We start from the raw sequence: 18,115 nt of genomic DNA on the forward strand, positions 1-18,115 counted from the left end.
GCGATGCGGCCGGCGCACCGCGCTGATCCGATGGCAGGAGCCAGGAGCCAGGTGCTTTTCCTGGTCTCCCATGGGGTGCAGGGCCCAAGCACCTGGGCCATCCTCCACTGCACTCCCGGGCCACAGCAGAGGGCTGGCCTGGAAGAGGGGCAACCGGGACAGAATCCGGCGCCCCGACCGGGACTAGAACCCGGTGTGCCGGCGCCGCTAGGCGGAGGATTAGCCTAGTGAGCCGCGGCGCCGGCCTGATTACCCATTTCTTAAAAACACTGCTGAATATGGTTTGCTAAAACATTTTTCAGGTTTTTATACCTAGTTTAACACTTAATACTAATTCATGCTCTCATGAATTTCTAGTTTCTCATTCATGTGCAGTTCAGATATCAAAGTTAAGCTCTTTTTATTTTATTTTTTTAAGATTTATTTATTTAAGGCCGGCGCCGCAGCTCACTAGGCTAATCCTCCACCTGTGGCGCCATCACCCCAGGTTCTAGTCCTGGTTAGGGCGCCGGATTCTGTCCCAGTTGCTCCTCTTCCAGGCCAGCTCTCTGCTGTGGCCCAGGGGTGCAGTGGAGGACGGCCCAAGTGCTTGGGCCCTGTACCCGCACGGGAGACCAGGAGAAACACCCGGCTCCTGGCTTCGGATCAGCACAGTGTGCCAGCCGCAGTGCACCGGCCGCGACGGCCATTGGAGGGTGAACCAACGGCAAAGGAAGACCTTTCTCTCTGTCTCTCTCTGTCTACTCTGCCTGTCCAAAAATATATATATTTATTTATTTATTTGAGAGATAGTTACAGATAGAGAAAGGGAGAGATAGAGAAAAAGGTTTCCATTCGCTGCTTCACTCCCCAAATGGCTGCAATGGCCAGAACTGTGCCTATCTGAAGCCAGAAGCCAGGAACTTCTTCAATGTTACCCATGGGGTTACAGGAGACTAAGCACTTGGGCCACTTTCTACTGCTTTTTCAGGCCACAGCAGAGAGCTGGATCAGAAGAGAAGCAGCAGGGACTCAAAATGGTTCCCATATGGGATGCTGGTGCTGCAGGGGAGGCTTAGCCCACTATGCCACACTGCCAGCCCCAAGCTCTTTTCATAAAGTAAGTGAAGTAGTTCCCTCCCCACCACTACTTAGTCAACAAATATTTGAGTTACTGTTATCAGTTCTGTTTCCTGGAGTTATTTGTTCATGAATGAAATTACCCATTCTAATTACAGGAAGACATGTTAGGATAACTAAATCTGAAGTTATTATAGTCTGAAGTTTCTTTTTTTTGAGAATGTGTATTTTTTTAAAAGATTCATTTATTTATTTTGAAAGCCAGAGTTAGAGAGAGGGAGAGACAGAGAAATAAGAGATCGTCAATCCATTGATTCACTTCCCAAATGGCTAGAATGAAACAAGCAATCAAGTGCTTCATCCAGGTCTCCCATATACATGAAGGGGCCTAAACACTTAGGCCATCTTTCCCAGGCACATCTGCAGTGAGTTGGACTGGAAGCGAAGCAGCTGGGACTTGAACTAGTGCCCATATGGGATGCTGGCATCACACACAGGTGGTGGCTTAACTGGCTGCGCCCCTGAAGTTTCTAAAATTGTATTTGTAGCAATAATTCCTTTTCTGGTTTGCAAAGTTGCATATGTTTCTGGAAATTTGTCCTTTATTTCTGTATGATCAGTAATTATATGACCTATTTAATCTCAGGTAAAACATTCATTTTCCTCCTTCTGGACCTGATACATTTTAGTATCTTCAAAATAAATTAGGCCCTGATATGGTAAATCCTCTATTGTGTCTCATCGAATTCTGCCACTTATTTCCCTGCATATATATATATATATATATTTTTTTTTTTTTTTTGACAGGCAGAGTGGACAGTGAGAGAGAGACACACAGAGAAAGTCTTCCTTTGCCGTTGGTTCACCCTCCAATGGCTGCCGCGGCCGGCGCGCTGCAACGAGCACACCGCACTACTCTGAAGGCAGGAGCCAGGTGCTTCTCCTGATCTCCCATGGGGTGCAGGGCCCAAGCACTTGGGCCATCCTCCACTGCACTCCCGGGCCACAGCAGAGAGCTGGCCTGGAAGAGGAGCAACCGGGACAGAATCCGGCGCCCTCACCGGGACTAGAACCCGGTGTGCTGGCGCCGCAAGGCTGAGGATTAGCCTAGTGAGCCGCGGCACCAGCTTCCCCTGCATATATTTTTATAGGGAATTTATATTGCTAGTTCCTTTCTAATCTTGAGATAAATGCTTTAGCAGATTGTTTTTGTTCACTGCCCCAAGGTAAGAATTACACATACCCACCCATTATCGTGTGGCTTTTGAGAATATATATTTCCAATACCATAGACTTGACCATCAGATTTACTTCAGCCAATAGAATGTAAGAAATGCATAAAGCACTACATGCAGCAACTCAAAATTTAATTGTAAGATTTTATTCAGACCCTTGTTCTTCCATTCTGCCAGGTGAATAGCATGTGTTGTAGAGAGGCTGCTTCTGTGGCATTAATCACACAATGACAGCCAGAGTAAAATCAAACACATGCACACACACACACACACACACACAGGTGCAACATGCAACAGCTGACCTGGAGCCAATGTTACGTAAAGTGAGACATTTTTGCTTTATGCTTTTGAGAGCTGGCATACTTTTCTATACAGTAAATATTGATCAGTGACCTACTGTTTTTCCTATTTATGCCTAATGCCTTAACTGTACCTCTTAATTTCAGCTATAATTCAATTCAGATTTTATAACTTCCATTAGCTCAACTTGAGGGATACAGATAGTGCATGTATGAAGTGTTGAAACTTAACTAAAAAGTGATCGCTGTTAAATATAAGAGTGGGAATAAGAGAGGGAAGAGATGTACAATTTGGGACATGCTCAAGCTGACTTGCCCCAAACGGTAGAGTTAGAAACATACCAGGGGATGCCAATTCAATCCCATCAAGGTGGCATGTACCAATGACATCTCACTAGTCCAAGTGATCAATTTCAGGTCACAATTGATCATAATGATAGGACTAAGAGTCAAAGGGATCACATAAACAAGACTAGTGTCTGCTAATACTAACCGATAGAATAAAAAATGGAGAGAACAATCCAACATGGGAAGCGAGATACACAGCAGACTCATAGAATGGCAGATGTCCTAAATAGCACTCTGGCCTCAGAATCAGCCCTTTAGGTATGCGGATCCAGCTGAAAAGCTCATGAGAGTATTTCAGGCATGGAAAGCCAAGACACTCTGGCAAAAAAAATAAATAAATAAAAATAAAAATAAAACAAAACAAAAAAACAAACCTAAATGAAAGATCTCCGCAAGTGAGTTCCCATTGGAAAGAACAGGTCATCAAAGAAGGAGGTACCTTTCTCTGAAGGGAGGAGAGAACTTCCACTTTGACTACGACCTTGTCTAAATATGATCAGAGTCGGTGAACTCAAAAGGCTTCCATAGCCTTGGAAACTCATGACAAGAGCCTAGGGTGATTACTGATGCCATAAACAAGAGTGTCAATTTGTTAAGTCAACAGGAGTCACTGTGCACTTATTCCTCATGTAGGATCTCTGTCCTTAATGTGCTGTATATTGTGATTTAATGCTATAACTAGTACTCAAACAGTATTTTTCACTTTGTGTTTCTATGTGGGTGCAAACTGTTGAAGCCTTTACTTAATATATGCTAAACTGATCTTCTGTATATAAAGAGAATTGAAAATGAATCTTGATGTGAATGGAAGGGGAGAGGGAGCAGGAAAGGGGAGGGTTGCGGGTGGGAGGGAATTTATGGGGGGGGGGGAGCCATTGTAATCCATAAGCTGTACTTTGGAAATTTATATTCATTAAATAAAAGTTAAAAAAAAAAAGAGTTGTGGTTCACTCCCCAAATGGCCACAAAGGCCAGGGTCAGGCCAGGTTGAAGCCAGGAACTAGGAGCTTCATCCAGGTCTCCCAAGTGAGCATAGGGACCCAAAGACTTGGGCCATCTTCCTCTCCTTCTCAGGCACATTAGCAGGGAGCTAGATCATAAATGGAGCAGCCAGGGCTTGAAACAACACCCATATGGGATGTTGGTACTGCAGATGCCAGCCTTTCTAAGTCTATTCTGATACTGATATATGTGTTTACTTTTCTTTGTATCTTTTATTTTTATTGGGCTAAACAGAACAAAATTTCTCAACATAATGTTTAAGTGTGCAGATGAGTACAGTTAAGTATTTTTATCTTGCAATGTCACAGACCCCTAAAACTTTTCACCTAGCAAAACTGACTGAAACCTCATACCCATTAAACAATTTCCCACTTCCCTGTCCCCTGAGATTCTGGCAATCATGGTTCTATTTTTTCTATAAATGTTACCATTTTTGTTAGGTATTTCATGGAAATGTTGTCATATTTGTCTTTTTGTATTTCCCTTAAAGTGTTCAAAGTTCATCATGTTGCAGAATGTGACAGGATTTTCTTTCTTTGTTAAGGTTAAGGCTGAGTAACATTTCCATACTATGTTTTACATACAACATGTTACTTATTTATTAATCACTGAAGGACATTTGGGTAACTTCTAACTCTTGACTACTGTGAATCTTGCTGCCACAAATAGATGTGCAAATGTGTTTTTGAGATGGTGATTTCAACTCTTTAGGATATGTACCTATAACTGGTAAGGGTGAACAACATATTTCTACCTTTAATTTTATTTTTCTTGAGTAGCAAAAGTTAATGTCAATACATGGGGCAATTTTTAAGGTTGCCCCCCAAAAAAGCAATAATAGGTCTCTACAATATTTAAAAAGGAAAATGAAAACATTTTATGCCATATTTTCACAAATTGTTCTAAAGAACAAATGTGCTCAGTTGCTTCCTTTATTTTTTAAAAATAATTTATTTGAAAGATGGAGTGACAACAAAGAGAAGAGAGAGGTCTTCACCCACTGGCTCATCCCTCAAATGCCCCAACAGCTGCAGCTGGGCCAGGTAGAAGCCAGGAGCCAAGGAGTCCATCTGGGTCTAATACGTGGTGGCAGAAACCCAAGAACTTGGGTCATCACTTGCTTCCTCCCAAGTACTTTAGCAGGCAGCAGAACTGGAAGCACAGACAGGACTCAAACCCAGGCACTCCAATATGTGACTCAGCTTAACCTGCTGAGTCACAATAACTGCCCCTTTGAGTTAATATAAGCTACCAATAATTCTAACCCACTGTATAAAATATTATTCCCGGATTAAATACAAGCATTCACACTTGCAAAAAATGTTTGCAATGAGGTCTTAGCCACTATGAAAAAGCATCAAACAGCTAAGGAAAGACCAGGGTTTATTTTCAAATTCTGTAACTGGCTTCCAATAATCCCTTACAGTAGATTGGCAAAATATCAAGATATTAAGAAGCAGATTTAATTCTTTGGTATTAGCATGTAACTCTTATTCATAACTTCCCATGCTAGCACAAATCAGGTAGGTAATCCAAACAGCATGGGAGCTAGTACACAATGCAAATCAGGCAGGAGTGATAACATCAATGTTCTGTTTTACAAGACAAATCAACATTAATAATATACCCCAAGGAAACTAACAGAAGTTTTAACAATACAGCCAACCAAAGGCCAACTTTCAAAAAGACCAAAACACTGGAATCTCTGATGTATCCTGGCATCTTGCTGACATTGTTGGTACATAACTATCTGAGAACTTAGCACCATCTTGGCACACAGACTAACACCTCCCATCCCTCCAATGGGTGGGGGAAAATATCTTTTCTCTCCATTAAATGCCTGAATCTTATATTATTTAAGAAATAAGAGTATACAAAGTTATAATGTAACTGTATTATCATTTTGCATTTTTCTGAAATATACAAGCTTATTTTCAAAGCAATCACATTGTAAAACAAGTTTAAAAATTACCAACTCGATTTTTTCATAAAAAAGAAAACCTGAATTTATGGTGATTAATTCTGTTATCAAAATATCTAAGGACTCAATCCATTTTAATAATTATAATTCTACTAAACATCACTTTAAGAATTCTAACATAAATATTGGACTCGTCTGCACAAAATCCAAACTGCACTTGTAACATGGGTTCGGAGAAGATTAACGTCAGTCATAGTTCCTTCAACTTCTAATTCCTCTCAAGCTTTTAAGGTCTATAAAACCCAAACTGTCAGGTTTTTATATTGGACCTCCTGCAAAGCCTATCAGATAATTGTAAATATGCATTTACAGCCTTTAAAACATCAACATTTTAAACTGAGTCTAATGCCTAGAGCCAGCACTTCCCATAAAATGCTCATGTATTTCATGTTCATCAGAAATGTAAAAAAGAAAAGTTCAGCACTACAGATTTACAGTTCTGGGAACTAAACACTACCTGAAAAATGAACCAAGTTCCAGATATTTCTACAAATGCTAAAACCCAAAACTGAATTTGAACAAGATTTGTATTTGTATGTATGTGTGTGTATAAAATGAAGGCAACTGAATTTATTATATCAACATTAAAGGATAAGTGACAGCAACAAACAGACCTACCAATGTTTTTGAAGACCAAGATGTAACCAAGACAAAGTCTAAAAATATGAGCAAGTGTGGAAAGATCCTAAATACTGTTACCATAATTTCTTTGAGCATTAAGCTACTTCATAATTACCAAAATCAACACAGAATGGTTCTTTCTGAGCCAACTATGAAGTCTTTTAAGAAAAGGTATAGTCCATTATTCTTTAAGGGCATTATTTTTAAGTATCTTAAAACTTCAAAAATAACAAAGGGTAGGTATGTGGTGAAGCAATTAAGTCACTCCCTGGGACACATGCATCCCACTTCAGAATGGCTGGTCCAAGTCCTGACTACTCTGTTTATGATATAGCTTCCTGCAAATGCACACCCTGAGAGGCAGTAGAAGTCAAGTGTTTGGGTCCCTGCCACCCACACGGAGAACTGAACTGAATTCCAGGCTCCTGGTTTTGGCCTAGCCCAGCCCCTTGCTATCGAAGGCATTTGGGAAGTGAACCAGCAGATGGGAGACCTCTGTTGCTCTTTCTCTTTCAAATAAAAATGAAAATAATTTAAAAAATAAGAACAAGAGTTAAGCTTGTGAATAAATACCTTGCAATAACATTTCTGGAATTTCTCTGATGAATTCCTCAAGGTATTCAACTTTTCAGTGTCATCACTCAAAAGTTCTTTGACATGAGATCCTTCCCGTGGTTATAAAGTGATTTTCTCCCTTGCTAAACATCAGAGTGGCTTGTTGTTCCTTCAGGATCTCAACCTGCTCATTCAAACTCATCCTGTTTTCCATCACTATTTATGTCAAATTTATATCACATTAAAGGATAAATGAGAGCAACAAACAGACCTACCAATGTTTTAGAATTAAGTCAAATTTACATCACAATGCTCTCATTTTGTCAAGAATAAGGTTTCAGTTGTATGACTTAATCATGGTTGGAGTTAGCACTACACTGTTCCTTGATTGTGAATGGATACAATTAAACTTCCTCAATTTGCATAATCTCACCATTAATTTTATTTATTACTACATAGCAGTCACACTGTGTTCAACTGGGCCTGCCTCAGGCCCCTTCTGAAAAGATTAAGTTGGCTGGTAAGTTTCTTTCTGATGGCATAATTTTTTTCCATGATTGGTAAAATTAGCTGGAATATTATTTTTTCTGTTTAACTGGTTAGGCCTCCTGAGAATTTCAATTGGTTTCCTCTTCTTCGCTTTTTATCAGGTTTGTCTTGTTTATTTAGGATACTGTTTTTAATTCTCATCTCCTGGAGGTAGATGATTCACAGGACTAGTTTCTTTTCAAACCCATTTCTTTCCAAGCTACAAGGTCAATAACTCCATAAAGATGTCTCTTTCTAGGCATTACTCTTCCCGAATGGCTCAGTTACCAAAATCAGAATTCTGCTGGATTCTCCACCTTGCTCATTCTGAATTGCAGGGCACCACTTTGATGGAATCTTCTAAGTCTTGGAAAATGCTTCTTTCCTTTTGATTAAATTTGATTACAGATCCAAATCTATCAATTCTGTCAAGGATTTCATTGCTGTGGGCTTATGGTTGTAGCAAAGGGGCCACTGTGACTCTTACAAACTGGTTAGACTGGAACAGCCTGCACTGAAGGCCAGTGCTGGAAGCCTACTACCCACCTTTCATACACCCAAACTCCTATCTTAATTTTTTGAGAAACTGCCGTACTGTTTTCCACAGGGCCTGCATCATTTTACCATTCCTGCCACAATGCACAAGGGATCTGAACTCTCCACTCTTTATAAAAACCTATTATTATTTTTTAAAAAATACTAGCCCTCCTAGGGACAGGCATTGGCCTACTGGGTAACACATGAGATGCATGAATCCCATATTAGAATGCCTGGGTTCAAATCCCAGCTGCACTCCTATTTACAGCTGTCATTAACGTGTACTTCTTAACAGGTAATAGCTCAAGTAGTTGGTTCCTGCCACCCATGTGGGAGACCTGGATTGAATTCCCATTTACTATCTTTGGCCTGGCCCATCCCCAACTGTTCTGAGCATTTGAGAATTGAAGTAGTGGATGAGAGCTCTCTTAAAATAAAATTTTAAAAAATAGCCATCCTAATGAGTGTGGGGGTGATATCATGATTTTGACATACATTCCTATACATAGCAATATTGAGTATATTTTCAAATGCTTATCAGCCATTTTATATAATCTTCTGAGAAATGTCTGTACAAGTCCTTTGCTCATTTTAAAAAGTCACATTTTTGTTGATTTGCATTTTTCAAAAAGATTCATTTATTTGAAAGGCAGAGTTACAGAAAGGCAGAGAGAGAGAATATTCCATCCTCTGGTTCACTCCCCCAAAGGGCCGCAATGGCCAGAGCTGGGCCGATCCAAAGCCAGGAGCCTAGAGCTTCTTCCGGGTCTCCAACGTGGGTGCAGGGCCCAACCACTTTGATCATCTCTGCTTCTTTCCCAGGTGCGTTAGCAGGCAGCTGGATTGGAACTCGAGCAGCTGAGATTTGAGTTGGTACCCATATGGGATGCCAGCACTGCAGGCAGCAGCTTTACCTGCTACATCATAGCACTGGCTCTAATTTGCATTTTTGTTAAGTTACAGTTCTTCATATTCTCAGGACACTAACTCCTCATGAGATAACTGATTTACAAATTATCTTCTCCCATTCCATAGGTTGTCTTTTCACTGGTTTTTTCCTTTCATACATGTTTTTAATTTGCATGAATTACAATTTATACACCTTTGATTTCCAAAAAACCACTGCCAAATCTGTGTCATGAAACCTTTCCCCTAAGTTCTCTATAATATTAGGTAGTATGCTTGTTTTTAATTGAGTTTAGCTTTCACACATGGATAAGGCAAGTCTAACTGCATTATTTTGCTTGTGGTTATTCAGTTTTGCAACACCCATTTATTGAACTGTCAGTCATCTACTTAGACTTTGTGAACCTGTCAACACTCATTTGGACGAATGAGATAACTAATTTATAGGTCTGTTTTGCACTGGCTTACATATCTGCCTTTATGGCAATACCACAATATTTTCGCTACTGCTAACTTTTTACTGTTTTGAAATCAGGAAATACGAAACCTCCAACTTTTTCAGGATTATGGCTGTTCAGGGTACTGGGAAATTCGATATGAATTTTGGGATGGAATGCTATTTCTGCAAAAAAAAAAATGTCATTAGGACTTTGTTACAAATGCACTGGATCTATAGATCACGCTGGGTAAATTATCCATGAACACAGAACGCCTTTCCATGTATTTGCTGCTGTTCTACATTTCATGAACTTGTAATTTACATCCAGTAAAATTCACTCAAAAGTAATTTGAACTGCTTTATTATTTAATCAGAATTCTGAAAACACTAATAAAATTTTAGAACATTTTCATAACTCCAAACACAATATACATGGGCAGTCAATCTACATTTCCTACTGCCTACCAACTATAGAAAAGCACAATCTGTATAGATTTCCTTATTCTGGACATTTCATGTAAATGGATTCATAAAATAATGTAGTTCCTTGTGACTGGCTCCTTTCACTTACTGTAATCTCCAAGTTTTCATGTTGTACCATATATCACTTTATTTCTTTAGCTTTGAAATACCCCATTGTATGGATATCACATTTGTCCACTCACTGGTTAATGAAAATTTGTGTACAAGCTTTTGTGTGGACATATTTTAGTTTCTATTAGTTATATATGTAAGAATAGAACTGCTGGATATGGTAAATCTGTATTTAAATTTTTGAGAACTGCCAGACTATTTTCCAAATGGATGCACCATTTTACATTCCTACCAGTACTGCATAAGGGCTCCAATTTCCCCCCTCCTCACCAACACTTGTTTGTGTGTGTGTGTGCACATGCACGTGTGCCTGAGATAATACCTTACTATGATTTTGATCTTCATTTTTTGATGGCTAATGCATTTAGCAACCTATCATGTTTATTAGCCATATGTGTTATCTTCTTTGAAGAAGTATCCAGGGCAGGCACTGTGCTATAAAAGGGTAGGCCTCCGCCTGCAGTGTTGTCATCCAATATGGTTGCCACTTTAAGTCCAAGGTGCTCCACTTCCAATCCAGCTCCCTGCTAATGTGCCTGGGAAAGCAGTGGAGGATGGCCCAAATGCTTGGGCCACTGCATCCACATGAGACCCAGAAGTTCCTGGCTTCCCGATTCAGCCTGGGCCAGCCCCAGCTGTTACAGTCATCTAGGGAGTCAGTGGATGAAAGATTCTCTCTCTCTCTCTCTCTGGGTTGCAAATAAATTAAAAAAAAAAAAAGTATTCTAATTCTTCACCCATTTTTAAGTCTAAAATTTTAAGAGTTCTTTTAAATCTTTCAAAAAATTATTTAGGAGTGCCACTGTAGCACAGTGGTTTGAGATCCTGCCTGTGATACTGATATTCAAGAACAACTCAAGTCCTGGCTGTTCCACTTTGCATTCAACTCCCTACTAATGCACCTGAGAAAGCAGCAGCAGATGGCCAAAGTGCTCCGAGTTCCTACCACCCACCTGGGGAAGACCTAGATGAGTTCCAGGATCCTGGGTTGGGCCTGGCTTAGCCGCAGCCATTTGGGGAGTGAATGTGAGATCTCTCCCTCTCTCTCTGAACTCTTCAAAATGAATGAAACTTTTTCAGAAAAAAAAAAAAAAAAAAAAAAAGAGAGAGAGAGAGAGAGACAGCTCCTACCCAAAGGTTCTTTCCCTAAATGCTTACAATGGCCATGGTCAGACCAGGCTGAAGCCAGGAACTAGGAATTCAATCAGGCCTCTTGTAAGAGTAGTAAGGGCCTAACTACCTGAGCCATCACCTGCTATCTTATAGAAAGTTGGGAGCAGAGCTGGGACCACAACCCACACACTCCAATAAGAGATGCAGATGTCTTAATTCCTAACCAAATGCTCACCCATCTAAGCATTCCTTATGTAGGAAGTCCTTTACCAGACAAATAATTTGCAAATATTTTATCCTGTGTTAGTTAGCAGACTTTATTTGTCAGAAGTTTTGTCACAGCAAAACTGAGCAAAAGTATTCCTATATACCCCTTGCTTCCAGACATGTATGCTGTATCACAGTGATACACTAGATATAACTAATGAACCTGAATTGGTATAGTTCACATTTGGGTGGACATGTACCAACAAGCACAATACATTGCCCTAGAATTTGTTTATGTATTCATTCCTCTGTTCTCTCAGCACCTGGAAATCACTGATCATTTTACTGTTCCCATAGTTCTTCCCCTTTCCAGAATGTTATATGTTTGGAATTATACAGTGTATAGCACGTTTTTAGATAAGTTTCTTTCCCTCAGTATGACGCTTAAGGCTTTTCCTTCTCTTTTCATGCCTTGATATCATTTATTTTTAGGACTGAATAGTCTGTTATCTGGATGTAACAGTGATTTATCTAATCACCTACGAAGAGACATAATCACTGCTTCCAAGTTATATCATTTATGATAAAGCTGCTATAAACATCCATGTACAGGTTATTGTGTGGCTATAAACTTATCTAGGTAAATTTGCAGATGGTACAACACAAGCATGTTTATTTTTTTGACAGGCAGAATGGACAGTGAGAGAAAGAGAGACAGAGAGAAAGGTCTTCCTTTTCCATTGGTTCATCCCCAATGGCTGCTGCGGCCAACGCACTGCACCGATCCGAAGCCAGGAGCCAGGCGCCCCCCTCTGCCTCCCATGCGGGTGCAGGGCCCAAGCACTTGGGCCATCCTCCACTGCACTCCCGGGCCACAGCAGAGAGCTGGACTGAAAGAGGAGCAACCGGACAGAATCCGACGCCCTGACCGGGACTAGAACCCAGGGTGCCAGCGCCACAGGCAGAAGATTAGCCTATTGAGCCGCGGCGCTGGCCAAGCATGTTTATTTTTGAAAGAAACCACCCAACTGTCTTCCAAAGTACTGTATAATTTTGCATCTAATCAATGAATCAGTGTTCCCATGGTTTGACATTCTGGCATGCATTTGTTGTCACTGTTTTGTGTTTTGGCAGCTCTAATAAATGTGTAGCATTTTGAGTTGCAACTCCCAATAATGATGAGCATCTTTTCATATGCATATTTGCCATCTATTTATCTTTTTTCAATTGTTGACTTTTCACAGGCCTTTGCATATTTTGGCTAACAGTCATTTTTTTACATTTGTCTTTGGTGTTTCTCTCAACCTCTGACTTGGAAAGTTTAATTCTGACAAAATACAGTTTAACAATTACTCCAGACTATGTTTTAGTGTTGTACTTAAAAAGTCAAGCCAAGCCCAAAGTCATCCAAGGGTGCAGTTAGGGTATCTTCTAAGCAGTTTTACATTATACAGAGTCAGGTGGAGGATGGGGGAGATTTCTACCTGCTGGTTCACTCCCCAGATGGTCACAACACGGCTGGGGCTGGGGCTGGGGCTGTGGCTGGGGCTCCCACATGGATAGCAGGAGCTAAAGTAATTGAGTCATTATCCACCATTTCCAAAGTGTAGTATCAAGGAACCAGATCCAAAGCAGAATAGCCAGGATTCGAACTGACACTCCAGTATCAGATGCAGCTGTTACAGGCAGCAGCTTAACCTGCCACATCACAATGCTGGCTCCTCCATTTTATATCTATGATGCACTTTAATTTTTGTGAAAGGTGTTTAGTCTGCATCTTGATTGTTTTGTGTGTAGACATCTAATAGTTTCAGCACCACTGCTTTAGGAGATCATCTTTTCTCCATTGTATTAACTGTGCTGCTTTGTCAAAGATCAGTTGACTGTATTTGTGTGGGTCCCTTTCTGGAATCTCCATTCCACTGTTCCTTTGTCTATTGGCTCACCAGTACAACACTTTTTTTTTTTTTTTTTTTGACAGGCAGAGTGGACAGTGGACAGTGACAGAGACAGAGAGAAAGGTCTTCCTTTACCGTTGGTTCACCCTCCAACGGCCGCCACGGCCGGCACACTGCGCTGATCCGATGGCAGGAGCCAGGTACTTATCCTGGTCTCCCATGGGGTGCAGGGCCCAAGCACTTGGGCCATCCTCCACTGCACTCCCGGGCCACAGCAGAGAGCTGGCCTGGAAGAGGGGCAACCGGGACAGAATCCGGTGCCCCGATCAGGACTAGAACCCTGTGTGCCGGCGCCGCAAGGCGGAGGATTAGCCTAGTGAGCCGTGGCGCCGGCCACAACACTATCTTGATTACTGTAGCTTTATTGCTTTAAGTCTTGATGTTGGATGGTCTTCTTTTTTCTTCTTTCAAAATCATTTTGGCTATTCTAGGTCTTTTGCCTCTCCATATAAACTTTAAAATCAGTTTGTCAGTAACTGCAAGATAACTTCCTGTTACTTTGATTGAAATTATACTGAATTAGTGTCAATTAGAGGAAAACTGACATGTTGACAATATTCAGAATTCCTATATATGAACATGAACTATTTCTCCATTTATTTAGTTCTTTGATTTCTTTCATGAAGTTTTATATTATTCCTTTCATCTTGTATACATTGTTAGATAAGTGTTTCATTTTTGAGAGATTAACACAAATTTTACTGTGCTATTTGTATTGTCTTTTGACTTCCAGTGTGGTTAATCTTCTGAAATCCAAATTTGATGATGCCCAACTTACCTATTTTTTTCTATTGTTCTTTGTGCTATTAGCATCACATAACAAACCACAGTCAAATGCAAGGTCATAAAGATTTTATTCCATGTTTTAAAGAGTTTTATACTCTGTGCCCTTACATTTAGGAGTTTAATTTACTTTGATGTAATTTTAAAAATATGATGCGAAGGAGGAGCCTAACTCCATTATTTTGCATATGTATATCCTGTCTGACCCTGTATCACTTGTTGAAACAACTATTCTTTCCCTGTCAGAAGGCCTAGGCACCATGGTAAAAAATTAACAGACATGGGTTTATTTCTGAACTTTCAATTTTATTCTATTAATGTATATATATATATATATATTTTTTTTTTTTTTTTGACAGGCAGAGTGGACATTGAGAGAGAGAGACAGAGAGAAAGGTCTTCCTTTTGCCATTGGTTCACCCTCCAATGGCCACCGCGGCCGGTGCACTGTGCTGATCTGATGGCAGGAGCCAGGTGCTTCTCCTGGTCTCCCATGGGGTGGAGGGCCCAAGCACTTGGGCCATCCTCCACTGCACTCCCGGGCCACAGCAGAGAGCTGGCCTGGAAGAGGGGCAACCGGGACAGAATCCGGTGCCCCGACTGGGAGTAGAACCCTGTGTGCCAGCGCCGCAAGGCGGAGGATTAGCCTAGTGAGCCACGGCGCCGGCTATAATTATTCTTATACCAGAACCACTGTCTCGATTACTGTAGCTGTGTATCAACTTTTTAAAAAGATTTTTTTGAGAGGCAGAGTTACAGAGGGAGAGAAAAGGAGAAAGGTCTTCCATCTGCTGATTTACTCTGCAATGGCCACAATGGATGAAACTGGGCTGATCTAAAGCCAGGAACCGAGAGCTTCTTCTGAGTCTCTCACACTAGTGCAGGGGCCCAAGCACTTGAGCCATCTGCCATTGCTTTCTCAGGCCATAACAGAGAGCAGGCTCAGACAGAAAAGGAGCAGCTGCGACATCAATCAGCACCCACATGGGATGCTCACAGCACAGGTGAAAGCGTAGCCTACTATGTCACAATGTTGGTCCCTGTATTAACTTTGGAAATCAGCAAGCATCAGAGGTTTTGTTTGTTTTTTGGGTTTTCTTTTTCTTTCTTTGAGAGTGCTTTGGTTACTTTGGGCAACTAGAACTTTCCTATGAACTTTATAAAATCGCCAATTTCTGCCAAGAAGCCAGTAGGGGTACGGATGGGGATTACACTGAATCTACTGCTTGAAGGTTAGTTGGTTATTTTATGGCAAAATTTTTCCTTTTAGCCCTCTGCTTTATCTTTAGTTTTTAAATATGGGATGACTTTATTTTGCTATTTTACACTTTCATATTAAAATTATTAAGGTATAAAATAGCTATCCAGAGATCTCTGAAAAAGAACAGGAAACAAAAGTGTACAGAATGAAGTAGTCTGAATTTATCAAGCTCAAATATTGTGCCAGGTATGGTGCATTCCTTCAGACAAATCCACGTCATTTTTTCTGCTTTATCTTTTTGATGTACTGCATATAAATAACTGGTTGTACTTACATACACTCTGACATCTATTTTAACTACTTACTACCTTTTTTTTTTTACATATGCTTCTTTTTCCCTTTTCATATTCCACATTTTCTCTTTCCTAGTTTCAAGTTATGTTCCCTAATTTTTAAATAGGCATCCTTCAAACTGAAGTATGTACATAGTAATAACTTTAAAATGAATTAGTACTCTTTTCCAGATAGAAAATCTGAATACCAGATCTATTTATTACTTTTTTCTGGCTTATGTTGTTATTTTAAATCAGTAAGGTATATTTGTCATTTCATGTAGTTATTATTTATCACTTGTTTTGCTCTGTATTCCTTTCTCTATCTCTGGCACCGGGAATCACTTTTGTCCTATATTTCAGAATTCCTTTAATGAAGCTCTGGTGGTGGTAGTTTCTTGTATTTTACCCTCTTAAAGATATTTTTGCAGGACATTTGTTTATAGATTGATATTTTCCACTGGCTATCATTCTACTGTCTATTGGTTTTATCTGTTACTGGTGGGAAATTAGCTATTTAACGACTCATTTCTTTGAAAATGTTTTTTCCCTCTGGCCTCTCAACTCTGATACATCTCTCCTCAGTTCTGAAAATGTCCTTTGTAATTTTTTTTTTTTTTTTTTTTTTAAGATTTTGCTTACTTGAAAGGCTAAGAAAAGGGAGAGACAGAGACCTACCATCTGCTGGTTCACTCCAACAGCCACAATAGCAAGGACTGGGTCAGGCCAAACCAGGACCCTGTAATTCCATCTGGGTCTCCCATGTGGGTGTCAGGGGCTCATGCACTTGGGCCACCTTGCATTACTTTCCTAGGCATATTAGCAGGGAGCTGGATTGCAATTGGAACAGCCAGGACTTCAACCACTGCACAGACATGGGTGCTGGCATTGTAGGTGGCAGCTTAACCTGCTGCACCACATGCTAGCACCAGCCCAGTTATTACCTCTTAAATACTGACTCTGCTCCATTTTCTCTTCCTTCTTCTTGAACTCTGACTAAATGTGCATTCAGACATTCTCAATCACTGTGTTTTCTAAGCTTCTCACTTATTTTTCTCTCAAAGTAAAAAGCTTTATAATAAAACCTACTAGATATAAATTATTATTCGATTTGAAACTTATCAAATAGCAAATACTGTATATGTATAGAGTACCATTGTATACCTTTTTCATAGGTGGTATCTTTTTGCCTCCCTGTGCTAATTTCTCAATAATTTCTTATAACCAGTCTTCACAAATTTTTATTTACTTGAGAGGGACAGGGAACAAAGTGAAGGAATGGCAGAGCACTATAATCCATTGATTCACCCCTAAATGTCCACAATGGCTGGGACTGGGCCAGGGCCAGAGCTGGGAGTGGGAAACTCAATCTATGTCTCACACATGGTGGGAGGAATGCAATTACTGAGCCATCACCACTGACTTTGAGGGTCTCATTGGTGATGGGTTTGGTGTCAGGAGCCAGAGTTGGAAATTGGGCCGACACTGATGTGGAATGTGGATATCTTAATAGCTAAACTAAACGCCAGCTTCATGACCAGTCCATCTACTCACGAATTCTCTAATTGTGTCTTACTTGCTGTTAATAATCTCAACTGACTGAACTCTTTAATTTCTGTAACTGTTTTTACTTCCAGAATTTCTATGGTTGTACTTGTGAATTTCTTCTCTAAACAAATTTTTATTTCCTTAAGCACAGTAAACAACTAATAGTTATTCTACATTCTTTTAAATCATTCCACTATCTAAATTACCTTAAGGTATGGTTCTGTTGTCAATTTGGCTCATTCTCACATATAGTACTTCAGTTTCAAACCTGTTTAACTTTGAGAGCTGCTGCTGGTTTTCCTTGTAACTTGACTAAATACCTTGAGATCTAGCACAAGTCAATGTCCTCAAAAGTATCTACATTTGCTTATGCTAGATGTTGGCAAAACTAATAGACCATGATCATACTTAGATTGACAACAGGTGGTTACCTCACTGGGCATTTAGGCTGTATGATTACAATGTCTAATACATTTTTTTCCCTCCCTATTCTGCTAAGCACAACCAGTGAAATAGCTTCTGTGGTCCCTAAGAGTAGTAAATGGAAAAAGTAAGTTAGGTTCTCTTTCATTAAAAGTATGTTCATTTTTGAGTAACAACTTAATGAAAAAATGACTTTTATTGGAATTCCCAAGTCTGGCTGGTCCCCAGTTTTTGTCTTTCACCCTTGTTTTAAGTAGTTTCTACAGATGAACTCTTCAACTCTAAATTTCACAATGGTCTTCGGAGCAAACTAGTTTTACTACTCCATTTCTCTATAGGTTTATCTTGGCAACTGCTTACCTTGGCAATAAATCTTCAAGGATCTTAGTAGATGTTTTCTCACTTGTTAGCTGACTATTTTAGTTGTCTTCAACAGTAGACATGCT

The 18,115-nt window shown here is 40.1% G+C and overlaps 1 protein-coding gene across 30 annotated transcripts in view; it reads right to left on the reverse strand.

The window, feature by feature from the left end:
• Window positions 1-18,115, reverse strand: part of LARP1B (La ribonucleoprotein 1B) — a 197,953-nt gene that overhangs the window by 134,481 nt on the left and 45,357 nt on the right. Inside the window, exon 12 of one of the 30 annotated variants that reach the window (XM_051819858.2) lies at window positions 769-5,095. The exons of 28 other annotated variants lie outside the window; for them this stretch is intronic. In XM_051819858.2, the coding sequence (XP_051675818.1) occupies window positions 5,057-5,095 (39 nt within the window). In that variant the 3' untranslated portion in view covers window positions 769-5,056. Of the gene's footprint in view, window positions 1-768; window positions 5,096-7,735; window positions 18,114-18,115 lie in introns of those variants that run through there. One more of the 30 variants, XM_051819860.2, reaches the window with a different exon arrangement.

The sequence above is a fragment of the Oryctolagus cuniculus genome, chromosome 8, assembly GCF_964237555.1.
Source record: "Oryctolagus cuniculus chromosome 8, mOryCun1.1, whole genome shotgun sequence".
Lineage (NCBI taxonomy): Eukaryota > Metazoa > Chordata > Mammalia > Lagomorpha > Leporidae > Oryctolagus > Oryctolagus cuniculus.